Source organism: Antechinus flavipes, chromosome 4 (genome assembly GCF_016432865.1).
Source record: "Antechinus flavipes isolate AdamAnt ecotype Samford, QLD, Australia chromosome 4, AdamAnt_v2, whole genome shotgun sequence".
In the NCBI taxonomy this organism is placed as follows: Eukaryota; Metazoa; Chordata; class Mammalia; order Dasyuromorphia; family Dasyuridae; genus Antechinus; species Antechinus flavipes.
The window spans coordinates 186,727,134-186,741,200 of NC_067401.1; the positions used below are offsets into that span (position 1 = coordinate 186,727,134).

Consider the following 14,067-nt stretch of genomic DNA (forward strand, 5'->3'; position numbering starts at 1 on the left):
TTGGGGACACAGGACTCACTGTGGAAGTCTCCATGGTACCCAGAACAGTGGGAGTGGTGGTTAAGGAGTCAGGGGAAGTTGTAACACTTTCTGATGTTGCAGGAGAAGCAGTGGTCATTGTTGATGCTCCTTGGGAAGGACTGACAGATGTTGGGGATCCAGTAAACACTGTGGAAGTCTCTGTGGTACTCAGAACTGTGGGAGTGGTGGTTGAGGAGGCAGGGGAAGTTGTGACACTTTCTGATGTTGCAGGAGAAGCAGATGTTGGGAACACAGTACTCACTGTGGAAGTCTCCGTGGTACTCAGAACAGCGGGAGTGGTGGTTGAGGAGGCAGGGGAAGTTCTGACACTTTCTGATGTTGCAGGAGAAGCAGGGGTCGTTATAGATGCTTCTTGGGAAGGACTGACAGATGTTGGAAACACAGTACTCACTGTGGAAGTCTCTGTGGTACTCAGAACAGTAGGAGTGGTGGTTAAGGAGTCAGGGGAAGTTGTAACACTTTCTGATGTTGCAGGAGAAGCAGTGGTAATTGTTGATACTCCTTGGGAAGGACTGACAGATGTTGAGGATTCAGTAACCACTGTGGAAGTCTCCGTGCTACTCAGAAGAGTGGGAGTGGTGGTTAAGGAGTCAGGGGAAGTTGTGACACTTTCTGACGTTGCAGGAGAAGCAGTGGTCGTTGTTAATGTTTCTTGGGAAGGACTGACAGATGTTGGGGACACAGTACTCACTGTGGAGGTCTCCGTGGTACTCAGAACAGTGGGAGTGGTGGTTGAGGAGGCAGGGGAACTTGTGACACTTTCTGATGTCAGAGGAGAAGCAGTGGTCGTTGTTGATGCTTCTTGGGAAGGACTGACAGATGTTGGGGACACAGTACTCACTGTGGAAGTCTCAGTGGTACTCAGAACAGTGGGAGTGGTGGTTGAGAAGGCAGGGGAAGTTGTGACACTTTCTGATGTTGCAGGAGAAGCAGTGGTCATTGTTGATGCTTCTTGGGAAGGACTGACAGATGTTGGAGATTCAGTAACCACTGTGGAAGTCTCCGTGGTACTCAGAACAGTGGGAGTGGTGGTTAAGGAGTCAGGGGAAGTTGTGACACTTTCTGATGTTGCAGGAGAAGCAGTGGTCATTGTTGATGCTTCTTGGGAAGGACTGACAGATGTTGGAGATTCAGTAACCACTGTGGAAGTCTCCGTGGTACTCAGAACAGTGGGAGTGGTGGTTAAGGAGTCAGGGGAAGTTGTGACACTTTCTGATGTTGCAGGAGAAGCAGTGGTCGTTGTAGATGCTTCTTGGGAAGGACTGACAGATGTTGGGGACACAGTACTCACTATGGAAGTCTCCGTGGTACGGAGAACAGTGGGAGTGGTGGTTAAGGAGTCAGGGGAATTTGTGACAATTTCTGATGTCGCAGGAGAAGCAGTGGTCATTGTTGATGCTTCTTGGGAAGGACTGACAGATGTTGGAGATTCAGTAACCACTGTGGAAGTCTCCGTGGTACTCAGAACAGTGGGAGTGGTGGTTAAGGAGTCAGGGGAAGTTGTGACACTTTCTGATGTTGCAGGAGAAGCAGTGATCATTGTTGATGCTTCTTGGGAAGGACTGACAGATGTTGAGGATGCAGTACTCACTGTGGAAATCGCCGTGGTACTCAGAACAGTAGGAGTGGTGGTTAAGGAGTCAGGGGAAGTTGTGACACGTTCTGATGTTGCAGGAGAAGCAGTGATCATTGTTGAAGCTTCTTGGGAAGGACTGACAGATGTTGGGGACACAGTACTCACTGTGGAGGTCTCCGTGGTACTCAGAACAGTGGGAGTGGTGGTTGAGGAGGCAGGGGAACTTGTGACACTTTCTGATGTCACAGGAGAAGCAGTGGTCATTGTTGATGTTTCTTGGGAAGGACTAACAGATGTTGGGGACACAGTACTCACTGTGGAAGTCTCCGTGGTACTCAGAACAGTGGGAGTGGTGGTTAAGGAAGCAGGGGAAGTTGTGAAACTTTCTGATGTTGCAGGAGAAGCAGTGGTCGTTGTTGATGCTTCTTGGGAAGGACTGACAGATGTTGGTGACACAGTACTCACTGTAGAAGTCTCCGTGGTACTCAGAACAGTAGGAGTGGTGGTTAAGGAATCAGGGGAAGTTGTGACACTTTCTGATGTTGCAGGAGAAGCAGTGGTCATTGTTGATACTCCTTGGGAAGGACCGATAGATGTTGAGGATTCAGTAACCACTGTGGAAGTCTCCGTGGTACTCAGAACAGTGGAAGTGGTGGTTAAGGAGTCAGGGGAAGTTGTGACACTTTCTGATGTTGCAGGAGAAGCAGTGATCATTGTTGATGCTTCTTGGGAAGGACTGACAGATGTTGAGGATGCAGTACTCACTGTGGAAATCGCCGTGGTACTCAGAACAGTGGGAGTGGTGGTTGAGGAGGCAGGGGAACTTGTGACACTTTCTGATGTCACAGGAGAAGCAGTGGTCATTGTTGATGTTTCTTGGGAAGGACTAACAGATGTTGGGGACACAGTACTCACTGTGGAAGTCTCCGTGGTACTCAGAACAGTAGGAGTGGTGGTTAAGGAGTCAGGGGAAGTTGTGACACTTTCTGATGTTGCAGGAGAAGCAGTGATCGTTGTTGATGCTTCTTGGGAAGGACTGACAGATGTTGAGGATGCAGTACTCACTGTGGAAATCGCCGTGGTACTCAGAACAGTAGGAGTGGTGGTTAAGGAGTCAGGGGAAGTTGTGACACTTTCTGATGTTGCAGGAGAAGCAGTGGTCATTGTTGATGCTTCTTGGGAAGGACTAACAGATGTTGGGGACACAGTACTCACTGTGGAAGTCTCCGTGGTACTCAGAACAGTGGGAGTGGTGGTTAAGGAAGCAGGGGAAGTTGTGAAACATTCTGATGTTGCAGGAGAAGCAGTGGTCGTTGTTGATGCTTCTTGGGAAGGACTGACAGATGTTGGGGACACAGTCCTCACTGTGGAAGTCTCCGTGGTACTCAGAACAGTGGGAGTGGTGGTTAAGGAGTCAGGGGAAGTTGTGACAATTTCTGATGTCGCAGGATAAGCAGTAGTCATTGTTGATGCTTCTTGGGAAGGACTGACAGATGTTGGGGACACAGTACTCACTGTGGAGGTCTCTGTGGTACTCACAACAGTGGGAGTGGTGGTTGAGAAGGCAGGGGAAGTTGTGACACTTTCTGATGTTGCAGGAGAAGCAGTAGTCATTGTTGATGCTTCTTGGGAAGGACTGACAGATGTTGGAGATTCAGTAACCACTGTGGAAGTCTCCGTGGTACTCAGAACAGTAGGAGTGGTGGTTGAAGAGGCAGGGGAAGTTGTAACACTTTCTGATGTCACAGGAGAAGCAGTGGTCTTTGTTGATGCTTCTTGGGAAGGACTGACAGATGTTGAGGATGCAGTACTCACTGTGGAAATTTCCGTGGTACTCAGAACAGTAGGAGTGGTGGTTGAAGAGGCAGGGGAAGTTGTAACACTTTCTAATGTCACAGGAGAAGCAGTGGTCATTGTTGATGCTCCTTGGGAAGGACTGACAGATGTTGGGGATCCAGTAAACACTGTGGAAGTCTCTGTGGTACTCAGAACTGTGGGAGTGGTGGTTGAGGAGGCAGGGGAAGTTGTGACACTTTCTGATGTTGCAGGAGAAGCAGATGTTGGGAACACAGTACTCACTGTGGAAGTCTCCGTGGTACTCAGAACAGCGGGAGTGGTGGTTGAGGAGGCAGGGGAAGTTCTGACACTTTCTGATGTTGCAGGAGAAGCAGGGGTCGTTATAGATGCTTCTTGGGAAGGACTGACAGATGTTGGAAACACAGTACTCACTGTGGAAGTCTCTGTGGTACTCAGAACAGTAGGAGTGGTGGTTAAGGAGTCAGGGGAAGTTGTGACACTTTCTGATGTTGCAGGAGAAGCAGTGGACGTTGTAGATGCTTCTTGGGAAGGACTGACAGATGTTGGGGACACAGTACTCACTGTGGAAATCTCCGTGGTACTCAGAAGAGTAGGAGTGGTGTTTAAGGAGTCAGGGGAAGTTGTGACACGTTCTGATGTTGCAGGAGAAGCAGTGATCATTGTTGAAGCTTCTTGGGAAGGACTGACAGATGTTGGGGACACAGTACTCACTGTGGAGGTCTCTGTGGTACTCACAACAGTGGGAGTGGTGGTTGAGAAGGCAGGGGAAGTTGTGACACTTTCTGATGTTGCAGGAGAAGCAGTAGTCATTGTTGATGCTTCTTGGGAAGGACTGACAGATGTTGGAGATTCAGTAACCACTGTGGAAGTCTCCGTGGTACTCAGAACAGTGGGAGTGGTGGTTGAGAAGGCAGGGGAAGTTGTGACACTTTCTGATGTTACAGGAGAAGCAGTGGTCGTTGTTGATGCTTCTTGGGAAGGACTGACAGATGTTGGGGACACAGTACTCACTGTGGAGGTCTCCGTGGTACTCAGAACAGTGGGAATGGTGGTTGAGGAGGCAGGGGAAGTTGTAACACTTTCTGATGTCACAGGAGAAGCAGTGGTCATTGTTGATGCTTCTTGGGAAGGACTGACAGATGTTGGGGACACAGGACTCACTGTGGAAGTCTCCGTGGTACTCAGAAGAGTGGGAGTGGTGGTTAAGGAGTCAGGGGAAGTTGTGAAACTTTCTGATGTCACAGGAGAAGCAGTGGTTGTTGTTGATGTTTCTTGGGAAGGACTGACAGATGTTAGGGACACAGTACTCACTGTGGAGGTCTCCGTGGTACTCAGAACAGTGGGAGTGGTGGTTGAGGAGGCAGGGGAAGTTGTGACACTTTCTGATGTTGCAGGAGAAGCAGTGGTCATTGTTGATGTTTCTTGGGAAGGACTGAAAGATGCTGGGGACACAGTACTCACTGTGGAAGTCTCTGTGGTACTCAGAACAGTGGGAGTGGTGGTTGAGAAGGCAGGGGAAGTTGTGACACTTTCTGATGTTGCAGGAGAAGCAGTGGTCGTTGTTGATGCTTCTTGGGAAGGACTGACAGATGTTGGGGACACAGTACTCCCGGTGGAAGTCTCCGTGGAACTTGGAACAGCGGGAGTGGTGGTTGAGAAGCCAGGGGAAGTTGTGACACTTTCTGATGTTGTAGGAGAAGCAGTGATCGTTGTTGATGCTTCTTGGGAAGGACTGACAGATGTTGAGGACACAGTACTCACTGGCAAAGTCTCTGTGGAACTTGGAACAGCGGGCGTGGTGGTTGATGAGTCAGGAGAAGTTGTGACACTTTCTGATGTTGTAGGAGAAGCAGTGGTTGTTGTTGATGCTTCTTGGGAAGGACTGACAGATGTTGAGGATGCAGTACTCACTGTGGAAATCTCCGTGGTACTCAGAACAGTAGGAGTGGTGGTTAAGGAGTCAGGGGAAGTTGTGACACGTTCTGATGTTGCAGGAGAAGCAGTGATCATTGTTGATGTTTCTTGGGAAGGACTGAAAGATGTTGGGGACACAGTACTCACTGTGGAAGTCTCTGTGGTACTCAGAACAGTGGGAGTGGTGGTTGAGAAGGCAGGGGAAGTTGTGACACTTTCTGATGTTGCAGGAGAAGCAGTGGTCATTGTTGATGCTTCTTGGGAAGGACTGACAGGTGTTGGGGACACAGTACTCCCTGTGGAAGTCTCCGTGGAACTTGGAACAGCGGGCGTGGTGGTTGAGGAGTCAGGGGAAGTTGTGACACTTTCTGATGTTGTAGGGGAAGCAGTGGTGGTTGTTGGTGCTTCTTGGGAAGGACTGACAGATGCTGGGGACACAGTACTCACTGTGGAAGTCTCCATGGTACTCAGAACAGTGGGAGTGGTGGTTGAGGAGTCAGGGGAAGTTGTGACACTTTCTGATGTTGTAGGAGAAGCAGTGATCGTTGTTGATGCTTCTTGGGAAGGACTGACAGATGTTGAGGACACAGTACTCACTGGCAAAGTCTCCGTGGAACTTGGAACAGCGGGCGTGGTGGTTGAGGAGTCAGGAGAAGTTGTGACACTTTCTGATGTTGTAGGAGAAGCAGTGATCGTTGTTGATGCTTCTTGGGAAGGACTGACAGATGTTGAGGACACAGTACTCACTGGCAAAGTCTCCGTGGAACTTGGAACAGCGGGCGTGGTGGTTGAGGAGTCAGAAGAAGTTGTGACACTTTCTGATGTTGTAGGAGAAGCAGTGATTGTTGTTGATGCTTCTTGGGAAGGACTGACAGATGTTGAGGACACAGTACTCACTGTGGAAGTCTCTGTGGTACTCAGAACAGTAGGAGTGGTGTTTGAGGAGGTAGGGGAAGTTGTGACACTTTCTGATATTGTAGGGGAAGCAGTGATCGTTGTTGATGCTTCTTGGGAAGGAGTGACAGATGTTGAGGACACAGTACTCACTGGCAAAGTCTCCGTGGAACTTGGAACAGCGGGCGTGGTGGTTGAGGAGTCAGGGGAAGTTGTGACACTTTCTGATGTTGTAGGGGAAGCAGTGATCGTTGTTGATGCTTCTTGGGAAGGACTGACAGATGTTGAGGACACAGTACTCACTGGCAAAGTCTCCGTGGAACTTGGAACAGCGGGAGTGGTGGTTGAGGAGGCAGGGGAAGTTGTGACACTTTCTGATGTTGTAGGAGAAGCAGTAATCGTTGTTGATGCTTCTTGGGAAGGACTGACAGATGTTGAGGACACAGTACTCACTGGCAAAGTCTCCGTGGAACTTGGAACAGCGGGCGTGGTGGTTGAGGAGGCAGGGGAAGTTGTGACACTTTCTGATGTTGCAGGAGAAGCAGTGATCGTTGTTGATGCTTCTTGGGAAGGACTGACAGATGTTGAGGATTCAGTAACAATGGTGGAAGTCTCCGTGGAACTTGGAACAGCGGGAGTGGTGGTTGAGGAGGCAGGGGAAGTTGTGACACTTTCTGATGTTGTAGGGGAAGCAGTGGTTGTTGTTGATGCTTCTTGGGAAGGACTGACAGATGTTGAGGACACAGTACTCACTGGCAAAGTCTCCGTGGAACTTGGAACAGCGGGAGTGGTGGTTGAGGAGTCAGGGGAAGTTGTGACACTTTCTGATGTTGTAGGAGAAGCAGTGGTTGTTGTTGATGCTTCTTGGGAAGGACTGACAGATGTTGAGGATGCAGTACTCACTGTGGAAATCTCCGTGGTACTCAGAACAGTAGGAGTGGTGGTTAAGGAGTCAGGGGAAGTTGTGACACGTTCTGATGTTGCAGGAGAAGCAGTGATCATTGTTGATGTTTCTTGGGAAGGACTGAAAGATGTTGGGGACACAGTACTCACTGTGGAAGTCTCTGTGGTACTCAGAACAGTGGGAGTGGTGGTTGAGAAGGCAGGGGAAGTTGTGACACTTTCTGATGTTGCAGGAGAAGCAGTGGTCGTTGTTGATGCTTCTTGGGAAGGACTGACAGGTGTTGGGGACACAGTACTCCCTGTGGAAGTCTCCGTGGAACTTGGAACAGCGGGCATGGTGGTTGAGGAGTCAGGGGAAGTTGTGACACTTTCTGATGTTGTAGGGGAAGCAGTGGTGGTTGTTGGTGCTTCTTGGGAAGGACTGACAGATGCTGGGGACACAGTACTCACTGTGGAAGTCTCCATGGTACTCAGAACAGTGGGAGTGGTGGTTGAGGAGTCAGGGGAAGTTGTGACACTTTCTGATGTTGTAGGAGAAGCAGTGATCGTTGTTGATGCTTCTTGGGAAGGACTGACAGATGTTGAGGACACAGTACTCACTGGCAAAGTCTCCGTGGAACTTGGAATAGCGGGCGTGGTGGTTGAGGAGTCAGGAGAAGTTGTGACACTTTCTGATGTTGTAGGAGAAGCAGTGATCGTTGTTGATGCTTCTTGGGAAGGACTGACAGATGTTGAGGACACAGTACTCACTGGCAAAGTCTCCGTGGAACTTGGAACAGCGGGCGTGGTGGTTGAGGAGTCAGAAGAAGTTGTGACACTTTCTGATGTTGTAGGAGAAGCAGTGATTGTTGTTGATGCTTCTTGGGAAGGACTGACAGATGTTGAGGACACAGTACTCACTGTGGAAGTCTCTGTGGTACTCAAAACAGTAGGAGTGGTGTTTGAGGAGGCAGGGGAAGTTGTGACACTTTCTGATATTGTAGGGGAAGCAGTGATCGTTGTTGATGCTTCTTGGGAAGGAGTGACAGATGTTGAGGACACAGTACTCACTGGCAAAGTCTCCGTGGAACTTGGAACAGCGGGCGTGGTGGTTGAGGAGTCAGGGGAAGTTGTGACACTTTCTGATGTTGTAGGGGAAGCAGTGATCGTTGTTGATGCTTCTTGGGAAGGACTGACAGATGTTGAGGACACAGTACTCACTGGCAAAGTCTCCGTGGAACTTGGAACAGCGGGAGTGGTGGTTGAGGAGGCAGGGGAAGTTGTGACACTTTCTGATGTTGTAGGAGAAGCAGTAATCGTTGTTGATGCTTCTTGGGAAGGACTGACAGATGTTGAGGACACAGTACTCACTGGCAAAGTCTCCGTGGAACTTGGAACAGCGGGCGTGGTGGTTGAGGAGGCAGGGGAAGTTGTGACACTTTCTGATGTTGCAGGAGAAGCAGTGATCGTTGTTGATGCTTCTTGGGAAGGACTGACAGATGTTGAGGATTCAGTAACAATGGTGGAAGTCTCCGTGGAACTTGGAACAGCGGGAGTGGTGGTTGAGGAGGCAGGGGAAGTTGTGACACTTTCTGATGTTGTAGGGGAAGCAGTGGTTGTTGTTGATGCTTCTTGGGAAGGACTGACAGATGTTGAGGACACAGTACTCACTGGCAAAGTCTCCGTGGAACTTGGAACAGCGGGAGTGGTGGTTGAGGAGTCAGGGGAAGTTGTGACACTTTCTGATGTTGTAGGAGAAGCAGTGATCGTTGTTGATGCTTCTTGGGAAGGAGTGACAGATGTTGAGGATTCAGTAACAATGGTGGAAGTCTCCGTGGAACTTGGAACAGCGGGAGTGGTGGTTGAGGAGGCAGGGGAAGTTGTGACACTTTCTGATGTTGTAGGAGAAGCAGTGATCGTTGTTGATGCTTCTTGGGAAGGACTGACAGATGTTGAGGACACAGTACTCACTGGCAAAGTCTCCGTGGAACTTGGAACAGCGGGCGTGGTGGTTGAGGAGTCAGGGGAAGTTGTGACACTTTCTGATGTTGTAGGGGAAGCAGTGGTTGTTGTTGATGCTTCTTGGGAAGGACTGACAGATGTTGAGGACACAGTACTCACTGGCAAAGTCTCCGTGGAACTTGGAACAGCGGGCGTGGTGGTTGAGGAGGCAGGGGAAGTTGTGACACTTTCTGATGTTGTAGGAGAAGCAGTGATCGTTGTTGATGCTTCTTGGGAAGGACTGACAGATGTTGAGGACACAGTACTCACTGGCAAAGTCTCCGTGGAACTTGGAACAGCGGGAGTGGTGGTTGAGGAGGCAGGGGAAGTTGTGACACTTTCTGATGTTGTAGGAGAAGCAGTGATCGTTGTTGATGCTTCTTGGGAAGGACTGACAGATGTTGAGGACACAGTACTCACTGGCAAAGTCTCCGTGGAACTTGGAACAGCCGGCGTGGTGGTTGAGGAGTCAGGGGAAGTTGTGACACTTTCTGATGTTGCAGGAGAAGCAGTGATCGTTGTTGATGCTTCTTGGGAAGGACTGACAGATGTTGAGGATTCAGTAACCATGGTGGAAGTCTCCGTGGAACTTGGAACAGCGGGCGTGGTGCTTGAGGAGTCAGGGGAATTTGTGACACTTTCTGATGTTGTAGGAGAAGCAGTGATCATTGTTGATGCTTCTTGGGAAGGACTGACAGATGTTGAGGACACAGTACTCACTGTGGAAGTCTCTGTGGTACTCAGAACAGTAGGAGTGGTGTTTGAGGAGGCAGGGGAAGTTGTGACACTTTCTGATGTTGTAGGAGAAGCAGTGATCGTTGTTGATGCTTCTTGGGAAGGACTGACAGATGTTGAGGACACAGTACTCACTGGCAAAGTCTCCGTGGAACTTGGAACAGCGGGCGTGGTGGTTGAGGAGTCAGGGGAAGTTGTGACACTTTCTGATGTTGTAGGGGAAGCAGTGGTTGTTGTTGATGCTTCTTGGGAAGGACTGACAGATGTTGAGGACACAGTACTCACTGGCAAAGTCTCCGTGGAACTTGGAACAGCGGGAGTGGTGGTTGAGGAGGCAGGGGAAGTTGTGACACTTTCTGATGTTGTAGGAGAAGCAGTGATCGTTGTTGATGCTTCTTGGGAAGGACTGACAGATGTTGAGGACACAGTACTCACTGGCAAAGTCTCCGTGGAACTTGGAACAGCGGGCGTGGTGGTTGAGGAGTCAGGGGAAGTTGTGACACTTTCTGATGTTGTAGGGGAAGCAGTGGTTGTTGTTGATGCTTCTTGGGAAGGACTGACAGATGTTGAGGACACAGTACTCACTGGCAAAGTCTCCGTGGAACTTGGAACAGCGGGAGTGGTGGTTGAGGAGGCAGGGGAAGTTGTGACACTTTCTGATGTTGTAGGAGAAGCAGTGATCGTTGTTGATGCTTCTTGGGAAGGAGTGACAGATGTTGAGGATTCAGTAACCATGGTGGAAGTCTCTGTGGAACTTGGAACAGCGGGCGTGGTGGTTGAGGAGGCAGGGGAAGTTGTGACACTTTCTGATGTTGTAGGAGAAGCAGTGATCGTTGTTGATGCTTCTTGGGAAGGACTGACAGATGTTGAGGACACAGTACTCACTGGCAAAGTCTCCGTGGAACTTGGAACAGCGGGCGTGGTGGTTGAGGAGTCAGAAGAAGTTGTGACACTTTCTGATGTTGTAGGAGAAGCAGTGATCGTTGTTGATGCTTCTTGGGAAGGACTGACAGATGTTGAGGACACAGTACTCACTGGCAAAGTCTCCGTGGAACTTGGAACAGCGGGCGTGGTGGTTGAGGAGGCAGGGGAAGTTGTGACACTTTCTGATGTTGTAGGGGAAGCAGTGGTTGTTGTTGATGCTTCTTGGGAAGGACTGACAGATGTTGAGGACACAGTACTCACTGGCAAAGTCTCCGTGGAACTTGGAACAGCGGGCGTGGTGGTTGAGGAGTCAGGGGAAGTTGTGACACTTTCTGATGTTGTAGGGGAAGCAGTGATCGTTGTTGATGCTTCTTGGGAAGGACTGACAGATGTTGAGGACACAGTAGTCACTGGCAAAGTCTCCGTGGAACTTGGAACAGCGGGCGTGGTGGTTGAGGAGGCAGGGGAAGTTGTGACACTTTCTGATGTTGTAGGAGAAGCAGTGATCGTTGTTGATGCTTCTTGGGAAGGACTGACAGATGTTGAGGACACAGTACTCACTGGCAAAGTCTCCGTGGAACTTGGAACAGCGGGCGTGGTGGTTGAGGAGTCAGGGGAAGTTGTGACACTTTCTGATGTTGTAGGGGAAGCAGTGGTTGTTGTTGATGCTTCTTGGGAAGGACTGACAGATGTTGAGGACACAGTACTCACTGGCAAAGTCTCCGTGGAACTTGGAACAGCGGGAGTGGTGGTTGAGGAAGCAGGGGAAGTTGTGACACTTTCTGATGTTGTAGGAGAAGCAGTGGTTGTTGTTGATGCTTCTTGGGAAGGACTGACAGATGTTGAGGACACAGTACTCACTGGCAAAGTCTCCGTGGAACTTGGAACAGTGGGAGTGGTGGTTGAGGAGTCAGGGGAAGTTGTGACACTTTCTGATGTTGTAGGAGAAGCAGTGATCGTTGTTGATGCTTCTTGGGAAGGAGTGACAGATGTTGAGGATTCAGTAACCATGGTGGAAGTCTCCGTGGAACTTGGAACAGCGGGCGTGGTGGTTGAGGAGTCAGGGGAAGTTGTGACACTTTCTGATGTTGTAGGGGAAGCAGTGATCGTTGTTGATGCTTCTTGGGAAGGACTGACAGATGTTGAGGACACAGTACTCACTGGCAAAGTCTCCGTGGAACTTGGAACAGCGGGCGTGGTGGTTGAGGAGTCAGGGGAAGTTGTGACACTTTCTGATGTTGTAGGGGAAGCAGTGGTTGTTGTTGATGCTTCTTGGGAAGGACTGACAGATGTTGAGGACACAGTACTCACTGGGAAAGTCTCCGTGGAACTTGGAACAGCGGGCGTGGTGGTTGAGGAGGCAGGGGAAGTTATGACACTTTCTGATGTTGTAGGGGAAGCAGTGGTTGTTGTTGATGCTTCTTGGGAAGGACTGACAGATGTTGAGGACACAGTACTCACTGGCAAAGTCTCCGTGGAACTTGGAACAGCGGGCGTGGTGGTTGAGGAGTCAGAAGAAGTTGTGACACTTTCTGATGTTGCAGGAGAAGCAGTGATCGTTGTTGATGCTTCTTGGGAAGGACTGACAGATGTTGAGGATTCAGTAACAATGGTGGAAGTCTCCGTGGAACTTGGAACAGCGGGAGTGGTGGTTGAGGAGTCAGGGGAAGTTGTGACACTTTCTGATGTTGTAGGGGAAGCAGTGATCGTTGTTGATGCTTCTTGGGAAGGACTGACAGATGTTGAGGACACAGTAGTCACTGGCAAAGTCTCCGTGGAACTTGGAACAGCGGGCGTGGTGGTTGAGGAGTCAGGGGAAGTTGTGACACTTTCTGATGTTGTAGGAGAAGCAGTGATCGTTGTTGATGCTTCTTGGGAAGGACTGACAGATGTTGAGGACACAGTACTCACTGGCAAAGTCTCCGTGGAACTTGGAACAGCGGGCGTGGTGGTTGAGGAGTCAGGGGAAGTTGTGACACTTTCTGATGTTGTAGGGGAAGCAGTGGTTGTTGTTGATGCTTCTTGGGAAGGACTGACAGATGTTGAGGACACAGTACTCACTGGCAAAGTCTCCGTGGAACTTGGAACAGCGGGCGTGGTGGTTGAGGAGGCAGGGGAAGTTGTGACACTTTCTGATGTTGTAGGGGAAGCAGTGATCGTTGTTGATGCTTCTTGGGAAGGACTGACAGATGTTGAGGATTCAGTAACAATGGTGGAAGTCTCCGTGGAACTTGGAACAGCGGGCGTGGTGGTTGAGGAGTCAGGGGAAGTTGTGACACTTTCTGATGTTGTAGGGGAAGCAGTGATCGTTGTTGATGCTTCTTTGGAAGGACTGACAGATGTTGAGGACACAGTAACAATGGTGGAAGTCTCCGTGGAACTTGGAACAGCGGGCGTGATGGTTGAGGAGTCAGGGGAAGTTGTGACACTTTCTGATGTTGTAGGGGAAGCAGTGATCGTTGTTGATGCTTCTTGGGAAGGACTGACAGATGTTGAGGACACAGTAGTCACTGGCAAAGTCTCCGTGGAACTTGGAACAGCGGGCGTGGTGGTTGAGGAGTCAGGGGAAGTTGTGACACTTTCTGATGTTGTAGGAGAAGCAGTGATCGTTGTTGATGCTTCTTGGGAAGGACTGACAGATGTTGAGGACACAGTACTCACTGGCAAAGTCTCTGTGGAACTTGGAACAGCGGGCGTGGTGGTTGAGGAGTCAGAAGAAGTTGTGACACTTTCTGATGTTGTAGGAGAATCAGTGATCGTTGTTGATGCTTCTTGGGAAGGACTGACAGATGTTGAGGACACAGTACTCACTGGCAAAGTCTCCGTGGAACTTGGAACAGCGGGCGTGGTGGTTGAGGAGGCAGGGGAAGTTGTGACACTTTCTGATGTTGCAGGAGAAGCAGTGATCGTTGTTGATGCTTCTTGGGAAGGAGTGACAGATGTTGAGGATTCAGTAACCATGGTGGAAGTCTCTGTGGAACTTGGAACAGCGGGCGTGGTGGTTGAGGAGTCAGGGGAAGTTTTGACACTTTCTGATGTTGTAGGAGAAGCAGTGATCGTTGTTGATGCTTCTTTGGAAGGACTGACAGATGTTGAGGACACAGTACTCACTGGCAAAGTCTCCTTGGAACTTGGAACAGCGGGCGTGGTGGTTGAGGAGGCAGGAGAAGTTGTGACACTTTCTGATGTTGTAGGAGAAGCAGTGATCGTTATTGATGCTTCTTGGGAAGGACTGACAGATGTTGAGGACACAGTACTCACTGGCAAAGTCTCCTTGGAAC

The 14,067-nt window shown here is 49.9% G+C and overlaps 1 protein-coding gene across 1 annotated transcript; it reads left to right on the plus strand.

Moving 5' to 3' along the window:
• Positions 1 to 32: 32 nt before the first annotated feature.
• LOC127561423 (uncharacterized) lies at positions 33 to 13,992 on the plus strand. The gene is made up of 7 exons (XM_051996670.1): positions 33 to 1,490; positions 1,791 to 1,940; positions 4,755 to 4,796; positions 4,947 to 5,625; positions 5,776 to 6,296; positions 9,897 to 13,889; positions 13,981 to 13,992. The coding sequence occupies exons 1-7, from the start codon at positions 33 to 35 to the stop codon at positions 13,990 to 13,992; spliced, it is 6,855 nt and encodes a 2,284-aa protein (XP_051852630.1).
• The last annotated feature ends 75 nt before the right edge of the window (positions 13,993 to 14,067 follow it).

Excerpts from the sequence above, each read along its gene's own strand:
- LOC127561423 (XM_051996670.1), top strand. The coding sequence starts at position 33 with ATGGTACCCAGAACAGTGGGAGTGGTGGTTAAGGAGTCAGGGGAAGTT. Across the intron at positions 1,491-1,790 it reads ATTCAGTAACCACTGTGGAA|GTCTCCGTGGTACTCAGAAC; the intron begins GTCTCCGTGGTA and ends CTCACTGTGGAG. Across the intron at positions 5,626-5,775 it reads TTCTTGGGAAGGACTGACAG|ATGCTGGGGACACAGTACTC; the intron begins GTGTTGGGGACA and ends AAGGACTGACAG.